At 38.3% G+C, this 23,871-nt stretch overlaps 1 protein-coding gene across 3 annotated transcripts in view; it reads left to right on the plus strand.

Annotated features, from left to right (window-relative positions):
- The window catches only part of LOC133441696 (F-BAR and double SH3 domains protein 2-like), a 95,562-nt gene that overhangs the window by 38,515 nt on the left and 33,176 nt on the right, over nt 1-23,871 (plus strand). For 2 of the 3 annotated variants that reach the window (XM_061719261.1, XM_061719262.1), the window contains exons 4-8: nt 16,716-16,795; nt 17,270-17,414; nt 17,585-17,718; nt 20,459-20,513; nt 20,667-20,795. In XM_061719261.1, coding sequence (XP_061575245.1) covers nt 16,716-16,795; nt 17,270-17,414; nt 17,585-17,718; nt 20,459-20,513; nt 20,667-20,795 — 543 coding nt within the window. The remainder of the gene's footprint in view (nt 1-16,715; nt 16,796-17,269; nt 17,415-17,584; nt 17,719-20,458; nt 20,514-20,666; nt 20,796-23,871) is intronic. The other variant, XM_061719263.1, reaches the window with a different exon arrangement.

The raw sequence follows: 23,871 nt of genomic DNA on the forward strand, positions 1-23,871 counted from the left end.
ACAAAGCAAACAAAAAAACAATTATTTTCCCCCTTTATCTTGGACAAAAGGAATTTATCCCTGCACATCTGCCCTTGGCAGATGTGTAGACACTCAGGTAGCCGACCGCAGCCAGTTATTTTGGAACATCCAACTTATCATTTGTCTCAGCATGGACAAAGGGAACGTGCTATGGGACACCCAGACGAAGATATACATATTTAACAAAACTGCATTAGAGACATACAGTATGTCTGTGTGGGAAGACAACAGAGTGTCAATGAAAGTGAAGATGCTGTCATTTAACCTTTGTCCTTTCAGCGTGTCGAGCTAGGCGTCCCCCTGTGAGGGAGTTGGCTGCAATTACTAGCCGCCAATCAAAAGTTTAGTGCTTTCCGTGTGCGTGTGCGTGTGTGTGCGTGTGCGTGTGTGTGCGTGTGTGCGTGTGTGTGCGTGTGTGTGCGTGTGTGTGCGTGCGTAAGCGTGTGTGTCTTTGTCACATGTTCTCCTCCCACAATCAACATTACTGGAATAGTTTTATGCTGGGGTAACACTTCACTGTACTGCCCAAAAAGGCCTGCTTGCTGTGGCCACTGCTGTGTCTGTGTTCTACCCATAATGCACTGTGACATGTACATGTAACATTTAACGTGATGTGGGGTTCATGTTATGTAACTAGTGTACATGGAGGGTGAATTCCAAAAAAATCCTAGTTTCGCGTATTTTATGTTTCGATCAGAAATAATATACAAAAGATGTCGCCTAAGTGAGAAACCCTGACAAGTTCTTTTTTTTCTTTTTTTTGCACTTTGGACTCTCTTCCTCTTAAGGGTTATTGATATTATAATCTTGATGATTATTATTATCTTGTAAATTATGCTGGTAAGAGTCATTGTAAAGTGTAAATACTATTCTTGGCATGGCGCCCAAGATTAATCAGATTAAAATAGTAGCCTACACTGTGAAACGTAATGATCTTAAACAACTGTAAATAGTGTATAGGAATCCTTAGAAAGCCTGAGTTTTCTATGATGTATTTTTACTTTAGTAACTGTCCTCTGCTGAGCCCCTATTTGACCTGGTGTTAGGCTATCTATATAGTGTGCTGGGCTTATTGGATACTTTAGTTTTATTTGGCTGATTAACTGTGAACCGATCACCTTCTGAAATAAAATAACAAACCTGGATTTTAGTCCTGCTATACAGTTGTTGTGCAGTTGAGGTCTGTGCTTGGCAATTAGTTCTCAATACATGAATCTCATTTCAATTTAATCTATTACATCGTTGGCACTCACTGTTGCATTTCAACTTCAGCCCAGGGCGAACCCAGTGACCAGAAATCATTGTTGAATTAACAACTTATCCTGTAGATTCTAAGCTGAAGAAATATAATATCCTGCTGAGCTTTTAAATGTGCCATCAAAGAAACTACAGTCACAATAAAGCCACTCCCCACTGCTGTTATCGGCTGTAATACTGATAAGAGAAGTAATCAACTATACACCAGAATATTCTGTCAATAACATATTTTTTTTATGTGAATTAAGATCGAAATGAATGACTGCGTTTACATGCATCAATAACCCTTTTAAAACCGCAATATTAGCAATAACCCGGTTTTGCACAGCCATGTAAACACCAATAACCCCTTTGAATAACCCGAATTTGCTCATATTCAGGTTTTTAAAAACCCGAATATGAGCCCTGGGTTACTCCTTTTAAAACCTGAATATTCGGTCATGTAAACGCTTAACGGAATATTCCCATCAAAAAGGAACATGAATTTGTTTTCTGCGCATGCTCTTTTCGCAAGGAATCTTGGTCTTTTGAGTCCAGGACGTACTTAAACACGGAGAAACGCAAGACCACGCCACACTTTTGGAGTGAGGAGGAGATTAATCACTTCATAAATGTAATGAAAGATATTGTAACGATTCACAGACCAGGCGGAGACGGCTCGTCGCTTCCACTTGCCAGTTTATTGCCAGGAAGGTATTGAACAGGGTTACAGCCAAAAACAAAGAGCACAAGCAGACCAGAACTTCCCGGGCTAATACCACAACAACTTCAATTTAGGACCCCTGAAGGAGAAACTAGGGGTTCAGCCTGTTTGCTCACGCATGTAAATGGAATATTCCGAATGTTTCCGTAACTGGAATATTAGCAATAACCCGAATTTTGACTGCATGTAAACGTAGTCGTTGACATGTTTTATAGGGCAGGGTCAGAGTAAGATGCACTTCTTAGTTAAAATTTTCTGTCCAGCATTTGTGACATAAACTTCTATCCATCAAACAGCTGCAGTTAGTTCAGAACGCTACTGCCGAGTCCTCACTAAGACCAAGAGAGTTGACCATATCACTCCAGTTCTTAGATCTTTACACTGGCTTTTGTCTGTCACAGAATAGATTTTAAAATCCTGTTCGTTTATAAATCTCTGAATGGTCTTGGACCAAAATACATCTCTGATCTCCTGGTCCATTATGAACCAACCAGAACCCTCATGTCATCAGGGTCACGCCTACTTTCTATACCCAGAGTTTGAAGCAAACATGAAGGTAACGTTCAGCTTTTATGCTCCTCACCTATGGAACAAACTCCCAGAATGCACCAGGCCTGCTGAAACTCTCAGTTGCTTTAAATCAAGTTTGGAAACCTTTTTATTTTCTGATTCATTTCAGCAATCCAGCATAATACACTGTAACCTTTGTTTCTTGAATCTTATTGGTTCATTCTTTTTAAGTGATGTCTGTTTGTCTTTAATTATTGCTTTTTAACTTGTTAATACACTGGTACTTTTAAATTTGAGTTTCAAAACTTAATCATACTTTAAGTCTTGAAAACTCTTTTTGGGTTAGAGTCCCTCAGGATTGAGTCCTGTAAACTCTGTTATGTTTTATTTTATAGCTTTTTGTGTTTAAACTTTAAATCATGCCTTTTGTTTATGCTTTAATGTCTTTGTAAAGCAATGTGAATCACCTTCCTGTTGAATTGTGCTATAGAAATAAACTTGCCTTGCCTTCTGTTATTTTTCAGGCAAGAAGATTTGTATATTTTTCATGCCTGTTATATCAAACAGCATGTTTTTTGTTTTAATGAAGCTCAAGTGATTGATGTACTCTTTCGCAGAGCGAGGGTCAAGAAAACCTTTGTTGTCTTGTTTATAGAAGTGCACACATGATGAACAAAGATAGATTATAACTAGAGACGCACCTATTGACCGACTGGGGTCTGGAATTAGTCCTTTTTCTGGCTGGTCACACTCACTTTTTTATCAAATGCATTCCGGTCCCATTAGCACATGCATCATACAAGGTATGAAAGCCTTGCATTTATGTTTAGCAGGTGAAACATGGTAATGTGGAATAAGACTTAAATATTGTGGACAGGTGATTTGCAACATCACACCATACATTTTCTGAAGAGCAGTTTTAACGTCCTTTTTTTTCGGGGCGCTTAATGAGCAAATGAGCAAACAGGCACTCGAACGTGCCCGCCTTATGTCAATAAATGTTAGCCAGGGCTACCAGCTCCATCAGCCCATCCAGCTGGCAAACGTTAACAGTGGAATATTCTGTTTCACATACAGTATCGCTCTGGTGGTGAAATCAGAGATGGCCGCTGCGTTTAGGTGTCATCAGGTGTCTGGAGAGCACAAACTGATGATTACTTTGCTAAGCTTCATAGCAAGATGATGACGGTTTCTTTCCTTTCTCAGCTAACTGTACCAATATACCCACGTCATATGTTGTTGTCTGTTTAGTTTTTTTCCAGTTCTCTTGATGGCTGTACTGGAATGTAATTTTGTTGTGTAAGGACGCTGGCTCAATGACAAATAAAGCTATTTTAATTTTAATGATAACTACTATTTCTTTCACAAATTTTATCATAACAAATACATAAGTTATATAATATATACTAAATAATAACAAACCATGATGATAAGAAAATGGTGGATGTTTGAGAATTGAAAAAAAAATTAATATTAATAAAAAAAAATATCTGAACCGACACAATCGGTATCGGCAGGTCATACTAGGGCTGTGCAATTTGGAAGATGGTGTAAAATTTTTTTTCCTTTCTCAGTAAAACTGAATAAATGGAGGATTTTATAGCAACACAATATTGCATACATTAAGTATAAAATGTTCTACCTATAGACTAGGCATCTTTGTTTCAATAATTTAATTTAGTCAGTAAATACAATAATACAGACCAATATCAATGCTTTTTTTTTAAAAAGAAGTTGAAAAATGAAATAACCAACAAAACAATGACATTTTGAAACAGTTAATTGGTTATTCTTAATAAAAATTCTTATTTTACAAAATATTTAATATTGGGACCAAAACCACAGTTGATCCAGCTTCTTAATGCTCTGTCTAGCCAGAGGCCATTGCATAACAGATTAAAGCCCAGTGTGAAGGGCTGATACAGTCGAGTGCCCCGCTCACACTCGCATCACTTGTAATCTTATATAATATAATCGTTCGTGTTCCGATTACAAGATCGCATGTGATATCGAGATATTATCGCAAATGCAATTAATTGTTCAGCCGTAGGTCACACTCACTGAAAAATCTGTAATTGGCCAAGAAAACTGCAACCGGTGCATCTCTAATCATAACCATTATCTCTATGTAAAGTTTTTACTCTTTCCATCTAACATTTATAACTCCACCTTCAAAGGTCCACTTTTCTTTGTGTATCATTCAGGTTATCAAACTAACATTGATCTTTGTGTGATTTTTGGTGTTACAGTGACGCTGCGCATTGATTCATCACAGATCTATTGTTTGCTGCTCCTTTCTTTTCTCTCATATTGCATTTATCACGTAACTGTGATATACAGACTGAAGCGTATCTGAAAAATGTTTTCTGAGTAAATATATAGTTCAGTTCTTTAAATGCAATTTATGATTAAATCAGGGTCTACTGATACCCATTGTGACGGTCAGCTGACTTTTTTTAGTGCCACATTGAATGATTTGAGAATACAGGTCCATCTTCTTTCTTTCTTTCTTTCTTTCTTTCTTTCTTTCTTTCTTTCTTTCTTTCTTTCTTTCTTTCTTTCTTTCTTTCTTTCTTTCTTTCTTTCTTTCTTTCTTTCTTTCTTTCTTTCTTTCTTTCTTTCTTTCTTTCTTTCTTTCTTTCTTTCTTTCTTTCTTTCTTTCTTTCTTTTCTTTCTTTAACTGTAGCACTTTAACATTTGCTTGATTATTATTATTGAATGTGATATGGCTGCGTAGAATCTCATTCAAAGATTCAAAGAGCTTCTTCCTTTACCAGATTTGTGTGGCTAGTGGCACGCAACTCTGTAAATCAAAAGCACCAACAGACAGATTTTCAACACATTTGGAGGGATGTGGTCTGCATTCATTTCCAAATTAATTGATAATCCATCCATCTAGGGCTGGGCGATATGGACCAAAAGTCATATCTCGATATTTTCTAGCTAAATGGCGATACTCGATATATCGATATTTTTTGTGTGCCATAATTGGGGTTTCCCCTAAAGCATTATAGTATAGCATCTCTGTTAGCTTCATTTTTTTCTGAGGCAAACCCTTAAAAAAACAGTCAGTTTTACAGTTTTTCACAGTTGCTAACGCCCAAAAAGCAAAAATTTGGCACAATTTGCACAACCTTCACTTCATGTACCAATTGCTCGACCCAAGTTGGCACTACTTCACACTCCCTTATCTGAATTAGAGTCTGACTTTCCTTCTTTACACTCTGATGTCAATTACAAATTACCTTGCTGTCAAAACACTACACACAATGTTCAGTCGTTGAACACACTTCTCAAATAAAATCTCAAAGCATCAACCTATAACACACAAATATTCAAATCTCTAAACTTTGAGCTCTGTTGGGAAATTTGCAATCAGTACTGCAGTATAAAAGTGCCTTGAGCCTCTGTTTTGTTTGGTGAACAATGGAGAACATTGGAGAGAACCAGAGAAGGAGAGAGGTAAGAGGAGGAGGAGGAGGAGGAAGAGGAGCAGGAGGGGGACAAAGAGGGAGAAGAGGAGGAGGACAAGGAGAAGGAGCAGGAGGAGAAAGAAGAAGGAGAGTTACCATCTCTAATGAGATACGGGCAACCGTGGTAGACCACGTTCTCAACCATGGTTTGAGCATGAGGGAGGCTGGCCAGAGGGTCCAACCCAACCTCAGCCGCTACACAGTTGCTGCCATCATAAGAACCTTCAGGGTGGAGAACAGGTACGAAATCTATTTGCCTTGTTTACTGTAATACTGTATATCAATAGAATACAGTGTGCTCACAGTATTTGCATTTTGCAGGACTGAAAGAGAACCACACCGTGGAGGAAGAGCACGGACTTTCACAGAGGAGCAGGAGACAGATGTTGTAAATATTGTTCGTGAGAACAATACAATCACGCTCCGGCAACTACAGTCTAGGATCCTGGCTGACCATGGCACTTTCAGGGACATCCACACTGTCAGCCTATCAACATTAGATAGAATCCTCCGCAGGAATCATGTTAGGATGAAGCAGGTCTACTTTTTTTGTGTGAGGGGGGGTTCACTGTACTGTACTGTTCTGTGTGTGCTAAAATTAAACTTTTCTTGGTTGCATATTTGTGTGCTGTTTTATGTTTGACTATACAAAAGTAGGCCTACAGACATTTTACAAAAGGAGAAAAAGCACATTTTCCAAAGTCATTGTCATTCATATGGTGTGTTCTGTTTCTATAATTGTGTTTTCAGTTTTGCACCTAAGTGTGCTGTAAATGCTTGGTAGTGTGCAGACAAATGCTTAGTTGTGTGTACTCAATGAATGGTATGTGTGTGTCATTTGAAAAAATGGCTGTGTGTACCAAATGAAAACACGAGTTCCATTTTGTGAACAGGTAAGAGATTTGATGGCAAAGAGTCATCTTGCAAAGGGAGTGTCAGGTTTAGCATTTTGTGTGTGAGGTTTTCAGATCTGTGTGTTCAGTTTGAAAAAAGCTGTTATTGTTTTGAGAAATGGGTATTAACGATTGTGAAAAACTGTAATACAACTGAGAGATTTTTTTTTTTTTATCTCACAGTTGTTCCTCAGACATGAACACACACCATACACACAATTCCCCTTCATACATGTCGGTATTGTCAGCTAGAATATTTTTCAAACAAAAACAACTATGGTCTGTCATTCTTCACGCTGCTCTGCTCTCCTTTAATTTATACTCGTCTCACTCATCCCTGACTTTACTTCAGGTTTCCCTGCAGATGTGGATGTCAAAGATAACCTTACCCAACACACACACACACGGGACTGCAGGTGAAGAAGAGTGAAGACAGGATGAGATGCAAGGAGAAAATCAAGCATATTGATTTATGAGGAAGTTGAGAAACTGAGGGGGTTTAAAAGGCAGACACACAAATCACCGGAAGACAGAAGATGGAGATTGAGAGACAGTGTCTAAGAACCAGACAGGACAAAAAATGGTGAAGGGAACAGGAGCAAACACAAGGCAAAAGTATCAAGGTGACTGAAAGGGTGTTTCACATAACATACATGAAGAAAATTATTTGAATAATAAGACTATGATGCATAGCAACTAACTGATGTTAATTCATTTTGAAAAGAAAACAGTCATAATGTAATTCTTTTGATCGGTGTTCCTTTTTTTTACAGTTTTATTGTAGTACTAGATTTACTCTACTTACTGTTGTGTGGACAGTAAAGAGCTGTTTGCATACAGGTAGGTGCATGCAGTGAATGAACACGAGTAAACATGTGAAAGGACAAACAAGACAGGAACTTTCAGGCCAGTGAGTAAGTTCTGACCAGTAATTGCAGCCTCTCCTTTGCACTTAAGCATCATTTTAAAAATGAAGTAATGTGGCTGTAAACCAATAAATGAGCTAATGTATTTGGAGTGATAGAAATAATTACAGGATGTTTAGCGGAGCATAATAACGTGCATGTTGAAAATTCACAATATTCAAACTTTCCTTTTCTTAAGTTAACTATACCTTAGTCTGTCAGCACCTCTCTCTGTGCCACGCACACACACACACACACACACACACACACACACACACACACACACACACACACACACACACACACACACACACTAGTCTGCTCAGGATATCCTTTTGTCTGGGCACCCTGCTTGCCATCATGACCACAAAAACAGGATGTGTCATTGTGTTTTCAGTTATGTGAAAAAGTACACCCTCTTTTAAATTCTAAGATTTTATGTATCAAGACTTGGAAAAAAAAAACAGGTTGAAAAATGAATGAATGAAAATCATCTCCTCCTGACCAGGACTTAATGTTATGTAAATACAACCTCAGATAAACAACAGATAACATCATCTATGCCTCTATGCTCTGTCATTAATGGTGGAAAAAAACAAATTACAGAAATGTAGCGTTTAGAACCACTTACACCAGCAATATCTTGAAGTAATCATGTTTTGTATGACGTTATATGTCTCTAGTCGTCTTTCCATTACACTTTCGAGCAAAAGAAAATTTAATGTCAGAATTTGTGATAAAGGCAACGCTGCAAGGGGTCATTGTTTCCATTGAACTGTGTTTTTCGAATAAGCATAATTCTCGTAATTCTTCGTATATTGTCCTCCAGAAGATGGACATAAACATCTTTAGTCTTTGACAAATTATTGTGATCGCTGCTCCCGCTGTTGAGGAATAGTCAGATGATGAAGGCAGCAGATTATCAGTCAAATGATTATTCAGAGGCAAAGCCTTCATTGTAATGCTGTAATGCATATTGATTACAGTTTTTCTTGATTGCCTAAGCATGATTTTCAAAACAGGGCCCGTGGTTTCAAAACACTACACACAATTAGCACAACAACACACCAAATTAGCAAAACACTACAGATCCTTTGCAAAATTAAACACGCTTGTAAAAACTATACACTTCTTTTTAAAAACCACACTTTGTTACCATATGAAACAAACACGTTTCACATTACTATACTCTGTTTGCACGAGTTACACTCTGCTGTGATAAACCTAAAACACCTTTAGCACTTCTACGTCCCTATGATTAGAGTAGGCTACTATCAACAAAGTACAAATATACAGTTTTTCTTGATCGTTTTGGCCCATTTTTCCATTCACAGTTTACTTTTTCAAAACAGCTCACACAAAGCCCTTAACAGAAGCTGAAATAACCAAAACACTTTATGATGTTTGCAGAATGACACCACTTTCTCAAAACTTGTCACACATCCATCAAAACCAAACTTTTCCATCAAAACCTAGAATTCTTTCTCAATTGAACATGTGTGTTTTCTCATTTATTTACTGTAACGATGGATAACAAAATTGAAACTACAGCTATCAATATCAACTTTTGTTCAACACCCTCATAGTATTGACTATTTTACAACTGACAACATACTACAATTTGGGTTTTGCATTGAACACTCTAACTTAGTTATATAACTTAGAAATATACTGTCAAGAGTATTTACAGTAAAATCAGAAAATGTGTATACAGTAAAATATTGTAGATCTGTTTTTGTATTGCTGAAGTTCCTGTCAACACCATTGATTTACATTTGTTCTACTGTGTACAAAATGTCAAGATTCTGACAGAAAAATATTTATTGCAGTACTTGTCTCATGCACATACTGTAAGCAATCAAAATGACAGGGTTCAATATGCAGTACAACAAAGGTCAATTCTCAAAGAAAGTACTGTAAATGAAACACAATAAAATGAAACCCTGTAAATATGAAAAAAAATAAAAATACAGGAAAATTACGCATTGTCGACACGGGCCTGACGATCAGGCCACATGTCCTCGTCCACGTCCTCCTCGATCCATGCTTGGTGTCAACTTCAAGCTATTGACCTCTTTGATAGGTTGAGGACTACTTGCTTTGTTTTGCAAAGAGAGTTCACACAGGTGCTGATAATTTTTAGAATAGAGAGAGCAGTTCCAATTGGCTGCTACAAAGTGTCTGCAATGTGTTGCCATGGTCAATCAGTTATGTTTTGTGTCTCTTTGTGAGAAGTGTGTTAACTGTTTTGAAAAGTGTATTACAGTAAAAGTCAAAGAAAATTGTGTGAAAGCAATGAGAAATAGTTAACCGATTCGCCAGAGAGGACCCTTGCTGTGCAAAGAAGGTGTGAGCATTAGATAAAGTTGACCCATGATGTGCAAAATGTGTCAAAGCAATCGAGAAAAACTGTAGTCTTTTCTGACTCTTGTGCTTGGAGACCAATGAGCTCACCTGCTGCTTTCTATAGTGTAGATACACCTGATTGGTGTGTCTACATTTAAGCAAACAAGTGTTTGCACACCTGATGACTGTGTTGAACCAACTGGTTGGACGGTGTGCTAATTTGACAGTCAGTGCTTTGGTATTGCAAAGAAGTGACTTTATGATAGATTTTTGTGTCTAATGTACGTTTAGTGTGTTTAGTGTTTTGAAAATCACTGTGTGTAGAGTTTTTCAACAAGTGTGAGGTTGACAATGTGCTTATAGTTGTGCAAATATGGGCTGATGTTTTGCTTCTTGAGTGTAAGGTTTTGCTAATAGTGTACTACTTTTAATTTTAGTGTGTAAGCAGTCGAAAAAAACTGTAAGTAGTGCTATAGCACAACTACACTGAAATAATGAGGCCAAAAAAAGCTGGGAACTAGATTTCATCTACTTTAGATTGACTGCCTCCATAGATGTGTAAATGCACAAAAAGCGTTTCCATTGCACTTTTGCGCTAAACTGGATTATTGGATCGCCTTAAAAACCACCTGCTGGAAGTGTAAAAAGCTTTTTGCAATATTTATTGTAGGAGTTTTCTTTTCAAATTACAGCTGTTTCCATTACAGGGTTTCTTTTTTGATATTTGGATTTTGCGCAAATCTATGGTCTGAAAACGCGACTTCTTACATCAGTTTTGATTATTTTTGGCCCGTTATTTTTTTTTACAGTGTTGCTTCTTTTCATTGAACTTTGTGGGCATGTGCTTATGAACAGCTCTTTCAATATTCTGAGACAGAATTTAAACGATCTGGAATGGAGCATTGAAACACTGAGAATATTTTATTTTTATTGAATGGCCTCACATTTGATTTTAGAAATATTCATCATACAGAGGAGATTTTGCTGATAACCACCCTGGTCCTATTGCTGGGAAACAAGCCCCAGTCATTGCACCTTAACCACTGTGTTTGAACGTTGGTGTTAGCACTATGTTTGAATTTCAGCAAATGTAATGCTATGATTACCACTTTGGTGTTTTCTCTTCCAGAGGTCTTTTAAGTTGTTCAGATGCAGTTTTGCAAACCTTAACCATGATTCAAATTTATTTCAGAGAAGTTTTCCTCTCGTAGCCCTGCCTTAGAAGTTATACTTGCTGTTTTTTTTTTTGGTACAGTGATAAACGTTTAGCATTTAACAAGACAACCCAAGTGTTAGATAAGAGGCTCTTTTCTTTCTTTTTTAAACTTTTCAGAACATTTGATGATATGACCTTGGTGTAAACATGTTTGAAATTGTGTGACTGGAAAGATTGATGGCTGTCTTCAGTGTTGTTGTGAGTCATTTTTCTTACTGTAGAATAATAGAGACCAAATCTGTTTGGAAATGGCCTTAAAGCCTTAAATGTTTCTCTATGATCATTGCTGATGTCTTTCCTCTTTAGCATTGCATTGATGCACACCTGAATGCTGCAAACCAGCAAGCAGATACAACTTTTTTTTAATGTGTTAATGCAATGGTTATCCAGCTAGAGTTGTGAAGCTACTTTGAAACTGAAGTGAAACTGTTTCATTGGTTTGGCTGAGAGTGCCACAATTTCTGCCAACTTCATTTTAGAGGATTGGTCCTAATTTTAGAGGGTTTGCATGGTCCTGAGTATATTTCAGAACTATCAGAACCCTATATTTCTTATCAAACCTACAGATTAGAGAACGTGAGTTGTCCCACACTCCTTATTTGAAGCTACATGTACATCCATATTAGTTGTGTCCTTTTTTTTTTTAAATCTGTTTTTAAAATTTTACCATTTTGCTTCTACCCTTGTGTCTTAGCTATAGAAGCTGTCTCACTCTCTATGTAAACCATCGCAAAATCTGTTTTTGAATTGAAAGAGGGTCTGAAGCAGAAATAAATATCTGTTTTTAAGGTACTAATCTCACCAAAGTAGTACACATGCCAAGAAAAACCATAACCGACTTTCATACTTTTAAATGTAAATGAACTAGTGTGGACACAGCCCAACACTTGGCGGTGGTGTTCAAGCATTTCCCATATATTTATGCTGCACTGATAATGTTTAAAATCAGTTTAACACTTTTTTATTCTGTCAAACCTTTATTTTGTGAGGGATTTTTTGGTAAGTTTAAGTTGCCATGTCTTTTATATCTGTTTTAGTGCTCTGTGATTGTATGTCTCTTTCTATACAGTATTTTATAGTGAAGAGCTTTGAGAGGTGCTATGCAAATGAAGTTTACCGCTTACTAAGTTTTCCTCCATTCTGTCACTCTCATTGTCCCAAAGTCACATGCAGCGAGGTAGATGTGGGTCACCGTCCTGGCTGCAGTCAAAAATGTGAATTATTAAACCACATAATTTTCTGTTTTCAATCAAAAGAGACAAGATATGAAGGAAACTAACTGGATATTACGGAGTTACAAAACTGAATCAAGACGCTCATTTATTAGTAGATTTTCCAGCTGGTATGGTGGTGTAATGTTATCATGTCCACTCATATCCAGTTGAGTGAGAGTGGATATTAAGAAAAATTACAGACCTGCACACATTAGTACAACATGCTCTAATCTTAAGTCTCAAAGCAATTCCCATTTGAAAAAAACACTATGCATGTTTATTATTTCTGTGCACATGTGAAGAAGTCCTGTATTTCTTTGATTTACTTATCCCCTGTTCATCTCTTCAGATGTGAGAAAATGCATTGCCTCTGTAGCCATATCAGTGAATAGAATCAGTGCTGCCGTCATAGAAGTGTAAATTACTTTTGCCAAAAGCACTGATAGAACCCAGTACACTCACAGAGTCCAACTAATTGACTTGATTAGTCTGGATATTCTGTTTTGTCTTAAGTCACTGTCCATTACTCATAAAACACTGGACTATTGATAGTGGACAAAGTTCACAGCCGGCTTTATTTATTTATTCTTGCACAGTGACATTTTAAGTAGCATTTATTTACGTAACTAAGACCGGTAAGAGTAATCATGGGTGATTACCCACGTGATTGTGTCAGATATTGATGGATGACAGTTCCTAATTCATTGCTGAATAAGAGATCGTGACCACTGTTCTCCCACGTTCTGTATTATTATGCAGTGATGGATATATATCAAAAAATAAATTATAGAGACAATGTGAAAAATCTTCTGTTGTTGATGTCAGCAATGAAATAAGGTGTACAGATACATGTTTCTATTTTGCTTACATTCAGCTTCCTGAGACGTGCTCGTATGTATCAGTAGTGTCAGGTACCTTTTATTTGCAACATCACTGCTGTTCCCCTGTAGTCCTGCTCTTTTTCCTGCCTTTTTCAAACAAACATGCGTACAGACTGAGATACTCTCATCAACACCATCCACACCCAGTCCACTCTTCCCTCGAGAGTCGAAGTAACTGCACCGTTGACTCCTTCACGTAGTAGTCCACAGCAGGGAGAGTTTAAGAAGCAGCTGGTCTGCTAAATCATATCCATCTTTATCTAAACTATAATTAGTCATAATTATAGGTCAGCCAAACTAATACTGAGCTGTTATGAAGTATGTTGTTTATGTATAATTAAAGTTAATTAAGTAATAGTTCATCTCCATATATATATAGGGATATATTTTTAACTTATTTTTTAAATATTATCAAATTTTATACATTTAGTTAAGTATAAATGTGATTTTAGAAAATGTTTAATGCTTTCAAATTTTACTGTTCAATCATTTACAGGGTATTTTGTACTAGTTTTTATATATAACTGTGAACTGTCTGGTGATTACATTTTGTCGCTGACATTCTGCAAGTTTTTACAGAAGTTTGTTTCATATTTCTTGCAGTTCAGGATCCTTATACTGTAGTTTTTTTTTTACCTTGTCTGCACACATATTAATGGTTAATACCATGCTGGTAAGAACCTAAGGCATATGTGCATTGTTACTATATTTATCTCATTAATATATATACATATATATATACGCATACATACGCATACACATACATATATATACACATACAAACCCAGTTTGTTTTTTGTTTTTTTATTCTGTAGTTTAGGTTTTGGACCTAGTTCATAAAGTCCTGCTTATAGTTTAATTTGTGATGAAATCAAGTGCAAAGTTCAATTGAGTCAAGGATGGTGATAAACCAATATTAAATTGAAGCATAAAAAGAAATCAATATTGTTTTGCTTGAAACAATTACTATAGATTGAACATGAATGCTGTTCAATCTACAGTAATGGTGCCCTCTGCTCTTAATTTACACTGCTACAAACGATGCACATGTGCTCCCTTGGCTGCCAGTTAATCTCTTACTCTAACATCAGTATTTTAGAGGCAACTGTCATTTTCTTTTTCAGAAAAAGTCAGTCTGTCGTGGTTTAGCCGGCGGATGGAAGCAGTTGCTACAGACATGTATGTAGGCTGTCAACTCCTCTAGACCTGGAGAATGAACCGGTAGATCTTTATGTGATATCCCCAGGTACCATCTGTGAGAGGTGAAAAGGCCAAGGGGAGAGAGAGGTAGAAGAATACTAATTGATAAGAGACAATAGTGTTAGTTTAGGTTCAATTGGTAGATGTTGGAGAGCGGCAGAGTGAAGAGAGGAGGAGGATATGCAGATTAGAAAGCGTGAGGAAAGAGTGTCGCTTGGGGCATCTTTGTCCTTAAGCTTCATTTGCCCTGATTGGATTGTTGTACAAGCTCTTCTGGTTTGTTAACAACAGTTTTATTTATGAGGATTATGCTCTCCTACTCACCCGTACACACTTATACCGAGGGACACGAGGGAAGAGTGTCTGAGATGTTGCAGCTGACACAGTGACCCACTCTGGAAGATGTAGGTTACCTTTTCTTGCAGCCCTTGGGCTTCCGCTCATGAACCCAGGAACTGACTGGGGATTGACTGTTGCTGACGCAGAGATATTCCAGTGTATCTCTTACTGAGGACCAAAATGTACTCTGTATTTGAAACCGAATTACGAATGTTTAACCACTTTCAATACTACTGCATTAAAAGCACCCGTCTATTACTGTATAGGTTACCTTCATATTTCTTAAAAGAAACCTCCTGGGTGTCTGGCATCAGTACAGTGATAGATTTGCTTTTAGTTTTGATGAAAAATGCAACACCGAGGCGGCGAGATCTGATAATTGAAAGGCATACTTTTACAAAGTCTAAAAAAGGTCTCAGCAGTTCTGAGGGTTGGTCTTGCAGACGAGGAGGCAGGAGAAATCTCTATTGATCTTTCCTCAGCACTCCACCAAGCAAGGACTCTGAGCACAGAACAGAGTCATTACAATTAGAGAATTGTAATCAGACAAGGTTTCATCACGTTACAAGGTTCATCACCTGACATCACGTGACTATGAATACTGTTTAGTCGACGGTACAAGCTTAACCATCTTATACTGAGTGGCTGGAAAAGCCAGTGTTCAAATGTTATGGTGTTTAGGAGAAGACAGCAGGTGTGCTGAATCGCCTGGAGGAAACAAGGTGGAACCAACCTGGAAACCTTAAAACACACACACACACACACACACTTTTGTTTGGACTTTTCATCTCATGGATGCTGGACCAGAGTCTGAGATTTGGAGACCTGGGTTAAAGCTTTTATTTGCTTGTCATAGGGCTGGGCGATATATCGAGATTTTAATATATATCGATATATTTTCAAACGCGATATGGTACGAGACAATATCGATTATATCGATTTCTAAAAAAAAAATAATAATAATTTTTTTTTTTTTTTTTTTTTTTTTAGAATTTTTTTTTTTAATGATTTTGATATAGCTTATTTTGTGACAAATTGACTTGAATGTTTTATTTGAGATTTGCACAAATGTTTGGTTATTTGCACAACTGTCAACCTCAGTGGAAAAGTCTGCCTGTTACTGTCTACATTGTATTAATTGCAGTGTATTTTAATTTAATTGTTATGCAGGAAAGGGATATTTGTTTTATTTTATTCAAGAAGCATTTTTATTCTATATATGCAGGCAGTTTATTTTTATTTCATTTGTTTTATACATTTTGATATTGTGCAGACCTCTGTTAATAAAGGAACCTGTGTGACATTTGGCACGAGGCTTTGTATTAAAACTGACTGTTTTTTTAAGGGTTTGCCTCAGAAAAAATGAAGCTAACAGAGATGCTATGCTATAATGCTTTGGGGGAAACCCCAATTAAGGCACAGAAAAAATATCGAGATATATATCGAGTATCGCCATTTAGCTAGAAAATATCGAGATATGACTTTTGGTCCATATCGCCCAGCTGCCTTGTCATATTGCTCATGCGTTATATGGAAAACTGGAATGACATGATCGTTTTAACTCTGTTTGGTTTTTTGCTTCATTTGTATTTGTATATATTTTTTCCTGTTCTAAATGGACGATTAATGTTTTCTGATATAATAATAATAATAACCATACATTCCCATGGTTTCGACCGTTATTCACTGATCAGAAAGCAAGGTCCAGATTTAGTTTAATTTAGTTAAGTGCTTTGTTTCCATTCTTGTGCTTTCAGGCTCTACAGAAGTTAGCAAGTCAGTATTTGAAGAGGGACTGGCCTGGAATTAGCCCCGATGACCAGAGAACAGACTATAGGTAGGTTTGTGATCATGATGGTTCATATGACAAACAAAACAAAATAAAACATTCATCCATTATTAGAAGCTTAAACTTATTTTGGTTGCTACTTTTATACTCTTTCATCGTCAATAAAAAATTTTGATTTAGTAAAAGGCTTAGTCAGCGCTCCATATCTGGAAGAAAATATGGTCTGCAGCCATGTTATGAGTTACTGTAGCAGAAGTACTGAAATAAAAAACATAAAGAATGTTGGAGCTTATTGTGACAACTAGAAATAAGCTCCAGCAACCACTGCATTTCTTCACAAATCTTTCACTCTTCCTGGTGCTTGCCCACACAGTTTTTAATACCCACAGAGCCCACAGAGGCAGCTGTACACTGGAGAAGCGAGTTTAAAAATTAGGCGAATGTTTGTGCAAAATGCATGTATTTCTTAGCTATCGCTAAGAATCCATCCTCGGTGTTTGTGTTTTTTGTATGTCCAACTAGGAATGTGTATGCAGTGTGGAGAGCCTACTTAGAGGGTACAGTTCAGGTGAGCCAGTCCAGGCTGAATGTATGTGACAACTACAAGAGTCAAGTATCAGAACCAGCGAAGACTGTTAGATTTTATAAGGAACAGCAGCTCAAAAAGGTGAGTGGATTTGTGGCCCGTATACGAGCAACTTGCGCTTTCCCGAAGCAATCTTTGTTCCCAATCCCTCTCTACATCCGTCTCGTTCCACGGCCTTGCACTCCAGTCAACATGAATCATGTTGGCATGCTTTTTTAACAACTTACCTCTTTCCTCTTTCCCCTTCACAGACCATTGATCAGTTGAGTGGAATTCAAGCAGAGCTGCAGGAGTCGGTGAAGGAGTTGGCAAAAGCCAAGAAAAAATACTATGACTGTGAGCAAGTTGCCCACGCTGTACGAGAGAAGGCTGATATAGAGGCCAAGTGAGTTTGACAGGGCTCTGGGAATTTTCATTGGGAATGTGAAAATGCTATGAATAAAAATATGGTCTTTATCGTCAGAGAGAATATCACCGGGAAAACAAAGTTAGCAAGTAAGTGTTTGGTCCAAAGATTTAGAGAGATAATCGATTACATATGTGACGTGGTGTTTATAAGAAGTTTAAAACACACATGCACGCACACAGATAAAAACAGACTACAAGCGCCTATGTATTAGATATTAATTTAGTTAACTGAGGTATACAGTGTAAAGTAAAACCTGAATTCCAAAACACTCAGGATGATTGTAAAATGTAAATAAAAACAGAATTCAACGATTTCCCAATAGAACATAAACAACAGATGAGATGTTAAAACTCACACATTTTGCCATTTTATGGAAAATATTAGCTTGTTTTGAATGTGATAGTAGCAATACATAAAAAAAAGTTGGAAGAGGGGCAACAAAGTGCTGTAAAAGTATTTGGCACAAATCAAAGACAATTGGAGGAGCATTTTGACAACTGATTAGGTTCATTGGTAACAGGTCTTAGGCCCCGTTTACACGTAGCCGGGTATTTACAAAAACGGAGGCGTTTTCATGCGTTTTGGCCGTTCGTTTACACGGAAACGGCGGTCAAAGTCACCAAAAACGATCATTTCTGAAAACTCCGGCCAAAGTGGAGATTTTCAAAAACTCCGTTTTCCCGTTTGCGTCTAAACGGAGGAAAACGGAGGAAAACGGAGATTTAAGCTTCAGAACGTCACATTATGCACCAGAAACTCACCAGCGTCATGTGTGCGACCTGTGTTTACAATTAGTTTGGCCACCGTCAATATTTTCTTGTATTTTACCTGTTTAATATTCTAAAGTCACACTTAAAAGTAACTCCCCCCCCCCCCCCCCCCCCCCGTCCAGCCTCCTGCTCATTCAAGCCTGTGAGCGCGTCAGCCAGCAGCATGAAGCCTGAATTATGGTTCCGCGTTAAATCGACGGCGTAGGGTACGCGGCGACGCGCAAGGTACGTGCGCGTCGCCGCCTACCCTACGCCGTAGGCTCTGCGTTAATGTAACGCGGAACCATAAATCAGCCTTAACTGGAAGTTACACACGTGTCATTTGTTGATGTTTTTCCAGGATTCTGATTGGCTGGCATGACGTTAAGAGCGTTTTCATGCGGGTCCGTGTAAACGAGGATTTTTTTGAAAACGTAGAGGGGAAAATATCCGTTTTTGTAAATACCCGGCTACGTGTAAACGTGGCCTTAGACATGACTGGGTGTAAAAAGCAGCATTAAAGAGAGCCAGAACGATGGGCAGAGGTTCACCAATCTGTGACATACCGGATCATAAAATTGTGGCACTATTTGAAGATGTTGCTCGATGTATAATTGCGTAGACTTTGAAGATCCCATCATCTACACTGAATCAGAGAATCAGGGGGAATCTCCATGCACAAGAGAGAAATCTGAAGATCAAAACTGGAAGCAAAGCTGGAGATTTTAGAGCAACATATGCTCCCATCCACACAACATCGCTTTCAGAGAAGGCCTTGCATTTTTCAGCAAGACAATGGCAAACCACATACTGCTTCCATCACAGAGTCTGAGCAATGTGTCCAGTCCAGACCTTTCACCACTAGGAAACATTTGGTGCATTATCAAATAAAAAATCTGGCAATGAACGCCCAGGACTGTTAAGCAGCTGGTATCCTGCATCAGGCAAGAATGGAATAATGTTCCTCTCCTAAAACCCCAGCAACTGGTCTCCTCACTTACCAGGCGTTTACAGACAGCTGTTAGGATAATAGGTGATGCTGCACAATGGTAAACATTGCCCTGTTCCAACTTTTTCAGAGTTGTGACGCGCCATCAAATTCAAAATGACCTAATATTTTAATGAACTGTATCAGTTTTAACATTTGATATGTTGTTTATGTTCTATTGAGAATAAAATGTAAGTATATAATATTTGGAAAATATTGCATTCTGGTTTTGTTGACATTTACACAGCATCCCAACCTTTTTGAAATTGGGCTTGTAGCTGTATAGTGAAGTCTCTGCGGTTAGGATGAACATCTAACCATTAGTTCCAGACTCTGATCCGGTCCTGATGAGTGTTGTTTTCCTGCCGTCTCCGTGTGGCAGTAGTCGTGCTGCTTGCTTCAATGAGTCCTCTCCTCTCGTTAGCGCCTCCACATCGATCGGCCAGTCAACTGTCTTCTGTCCTTTATCTCTAAGATAAAATCACAGAAATGTCTGTGCCATTACAAGAACTTAAGACGTGTGACTGTGTGTTTTAGGAAATATTAGTGACTTGCAGGCACAATGTAAACACAGGAAGGTGTAAATGCAGAGACCAAATTACCTTTTTGGCGTATAAAGCGAGAGAAACAAGGGTAGAAAACGTCAGATACAGGCAGGCGACAGAGTTTGTCACAAACCTCCAGAGCACTGAATGTCTCCACGTGTGGGAGTTTTGAGGGAAAAGTAAGGCCTTTTTTTTTTTAGAAAAGCAGAAGAAAAAAGTAGACACATGCATTCATGCAAGTACCATCATTTCTTCACTAAGGTTTCTCAGATCCTACAACTGATGCTAATTGTTTTGACTGGATCAGGTTAAGATTTATTGCTGTCAAGCCTCAGTCTGCTCTTTCAGGGGTCAGTGTTTTGATGCGATATTTAGATGTTTACGTGTCATTGATTAGATGCGACTCCTTTGTTTATTCTGTTTTGTTTTTGCAGGTCTAAACTGGGTCTTTTTCAGTCAAGAATTAGTTTACAGAAAGCAAGTGTAAAGGTAAGAGAGCCTCCCGCTGATGATCATGTATATGTTAAGGCAGAGCTTTCAAGTGGAATATTTTAAACCAGGAGAGAAAGTCAGATACAGATGTTTCACAGTTTCTTTATGAGCTCAGACTTAAACTTGGAGTCTTTCCCTGTTTTGTTTCAGTTGAAAGCTAAAAGAAACGACTGCAACTCCAAGGCGACGCAGGCCAGGAACGACTACTTGTTAACGCTAGCTGCAGCCAACGCTCACCATGATCGCTACTACCACACAGATCTACCACACTGCATACAGGTATTTACACACTTTTTCCTCTGAGGTGCCAGACAGATCAGCTGGCTGAGCGGTGCTCCATGTACAGAGTCCTCAGACTTCATCCAGCCGGCTCTGGTTCCGGCTGGCCGCTGTCTCTTTGCTGTGTCTTTTAAAAACATTCAGGATTTTTTTTTCTTTTGAGAAATGGAGAAAAAGTCACCTTTTCTGGTTCAAATTAGGGCATTTTGTATTAAACCTCAATTTAGAGAGCGCAGAATCAGAGTCCCATTCAACATTAGTGGCGTAGCTGAAAGGGAAATACAGTTCTTGAAAAACTGAAGATTTCACACTTTTGAGGCTTCAAAGACAGTCACAGCATTTTATGGCCTTTTGATGTGAAAGAGCCTCATGGAAGGAAAAATCCTGGAAAGCAAGCCATCCTGATGTCTACAGTTATTAAATAATCAATTGAGAAGGAGTCATAATGATCACAAAAGTGAATAAAGTGTGAATGTAAAAGGCCAGGACAGAGCTTTATGGTAGCTTTTCATTCAACCACTTTTAAGATTATAATACCAGGAATATTTATGCCCTCTCTGATTTTAACTTCGGCTCAACACTTTTACTTTAGTTCAAATGTTTCACTTGGGAATCCTTAAGAGTACTTCCTCAATCTGGACATAATCTAATCATCTTGCAAAACATGGGGCTGCAACACAGAAACATTTATACACACAAAAATATAACACAGCTCAACTTCTCCAGTGTGAAACTCCTTTTACTTATCGGACAAACGTGTCACACAAGCTCACGTTTACACATGCAAACATGCTCTCACTGGCCACTTGATTAGGTACATCTGTTTTACTGCTCTGTAATGCAAATCTCTAATCTTCCAGTTACATGGCAGCAATTAAGGCAAATAGGCCATTGGAAAATTAAAGGGAAATGTGTTTTAACTTGAACATGATTCTACATCGTAAATTGCTAATGAACTAGGATTTTTACACATGACTGTTTCTAAGGTAGCACGGTGGCTTAGTGGTTAGCACTGTTGCCTCACAGCAAGAAGGTCCCCGGTTCGACTCCCTTTCTGTGTGGAGTTTGCATGTTCTCCCCGTGCTTGCGTGGGTTTTCTCCGGGTACTCCGGCTTCCTCCCACAGTCCAAAAACCTGCACGCTAGGTTAATTGGTGATTCTAAATTGCCCGTAGGTGTGAGTGTGATTGTGAGCATGGTTTGTGTGTTTATATGTGGCGTATATGGTGACCTGTCCAGGGTGTAACCCCCGCCTCTCACCTAAAATGAGCTGGGATAGGCTCCAGCAGACCCCCGTGACCCCGCAAGGGATAAAGCGGGTAAGATAATGAATGAATGAATGAATGTTTCTAAGGTTTAGAAAAAATGGTAGGAAAAAAAAGACTATCCAGAGAGAGCGAGACACAGACCCATATGGGCTTATGAGAGATGAACCTACTTCTTACATGTTACATTTGAAATTCAGTTAAGATTTTTCCTGCATTTTCCAAAGTGAAAGATGGCAACGTAGAACATCTGGCACCAGAATAGTAGTTCACCAAGTAGTTAGTGACATCAAGCTGGTTCCATCCATCTCATATACAAAGCCACATGACAAAGTCAAATCCAAAATTCATACGATTACACTTTCCTTTTACTGCAGAAACTATGACCCCAAAATATATACTATTTCATCTCATCAACAACAATAATGCCCATGAAGGCCTGTGTCTTTTAGAACCAAAGATGAATTTGTTGTCTAATATAAAAACAAGTTGTTGACATTTGTAAAAAAAAAAAAAAAGATTTTTCCCAACTTATATATCTCCCTCTGTGGAGCATTATTTCCTAAATGATTCAAGGAATATGCAAGTAAACAGGAGACCTGTCATCACCTGTCTTGCTGTCATAACTACTCCCCTACTTTGTGATCTGCTAGTTTACTGTGGCTTGATTGTATTCTTGTGTACTAAGTTTCTTAAGATGTATGTGTCTGCTAAATGTAATGTCATCTCTGGAGACGTGTGACTGTGGTCAGATGAATCAGTATTCCTGATCGTTCATGAAGGAAGGTACACCATGTGACTGTTTCAGTCAAAAAGCAAGAATCTGCCAGTACATTCTTGGTTTAGTCAGGCTACGACTATGTGGCTCCACTGACTGTTTAATTGGACCCTTTTCCTTGTCCCAAGATAGAGGCACGTAAAAATAATCACTTTACCGGCCAGAGTAAGTCACTCTCCACCATGAAAGGTGGCACTAATGGGCACTTTCAGGCTTTTCTGGTTGCCCTCTTATGCCGCACACAAAAACAACAGTTAAGTATCTCTGATTTAGCCCAGGGCGGGAGCGATGGAGCACCGTCAGCGCACACACGCCCCGGTCCAGTACCATCAAACTTTTTTTTTTTTGCAGGGTTGAGCTCGACTTCAACCACATAATCTTGGTATGTTAGTCTCATTTTTAATGTGGTCTAGTGCGTTATAAAACTATGATGTCTAATAATGAAACATTTGCTAATGTAGTAAACATTAGCTGGAATTTCTCTCCCAGGGATGCTCATGGATTTTTGTAAAATGTAAAAGCACAGTTTCCACTCTTTACAAAGACATGGCTGGGGAACAGGAGGGTATGAGTCCTCGGCTGTTCTGTCCCTAATAGAAAAAGAGAAGTAATGGCTAAAGAATTCATAAAATAATTATGTTCTGTTGCAGTTGTTTGCAGAAATAAAGGGACAAATTATTCCCAGAATCGTATCCTCAATGCCAGAACATCTATTTGTGTTGTGAGAAGGAACAGCCAGTACAGTGATGTGGTGAGCGCTGTTGTCGCACAGCTGGGGTCTTTCTGCGTACAGTCTGCATGTTCTTCCAGCGTCCATGTGGGTTTTCCCTGAACACTCAAGCTTCCTCCCACTGTTTAAAGACATACATGTTAATGCTGAGTGGTGATTCTAAAGCCAAGTTATTGTGCCAAGTTATTGTGAATGCACATGGTTGTTATTTTCATTCATTTCTGTGTTACTCTGTGACGGAGACAGCTGGGACGGCCTCTCGCCCCCCAGCAACCCTGAACAAGGTGAACATTACAAAGTGGTA

Source organism: Cololabis saira, chromosome 4 (genome assembly GCF_033807715.1).
Source record: "Cololabis saira isolate AMF1-May2022 chromosome 4, fColSai1.1, whole genome shotgun sequence".
Taxonomy (NCBI): Eukaryota; Metazoa; Chordata; class Actinopteri; order Beloniformes; family Belonidae; genus Cololabis; species Cololabis saira.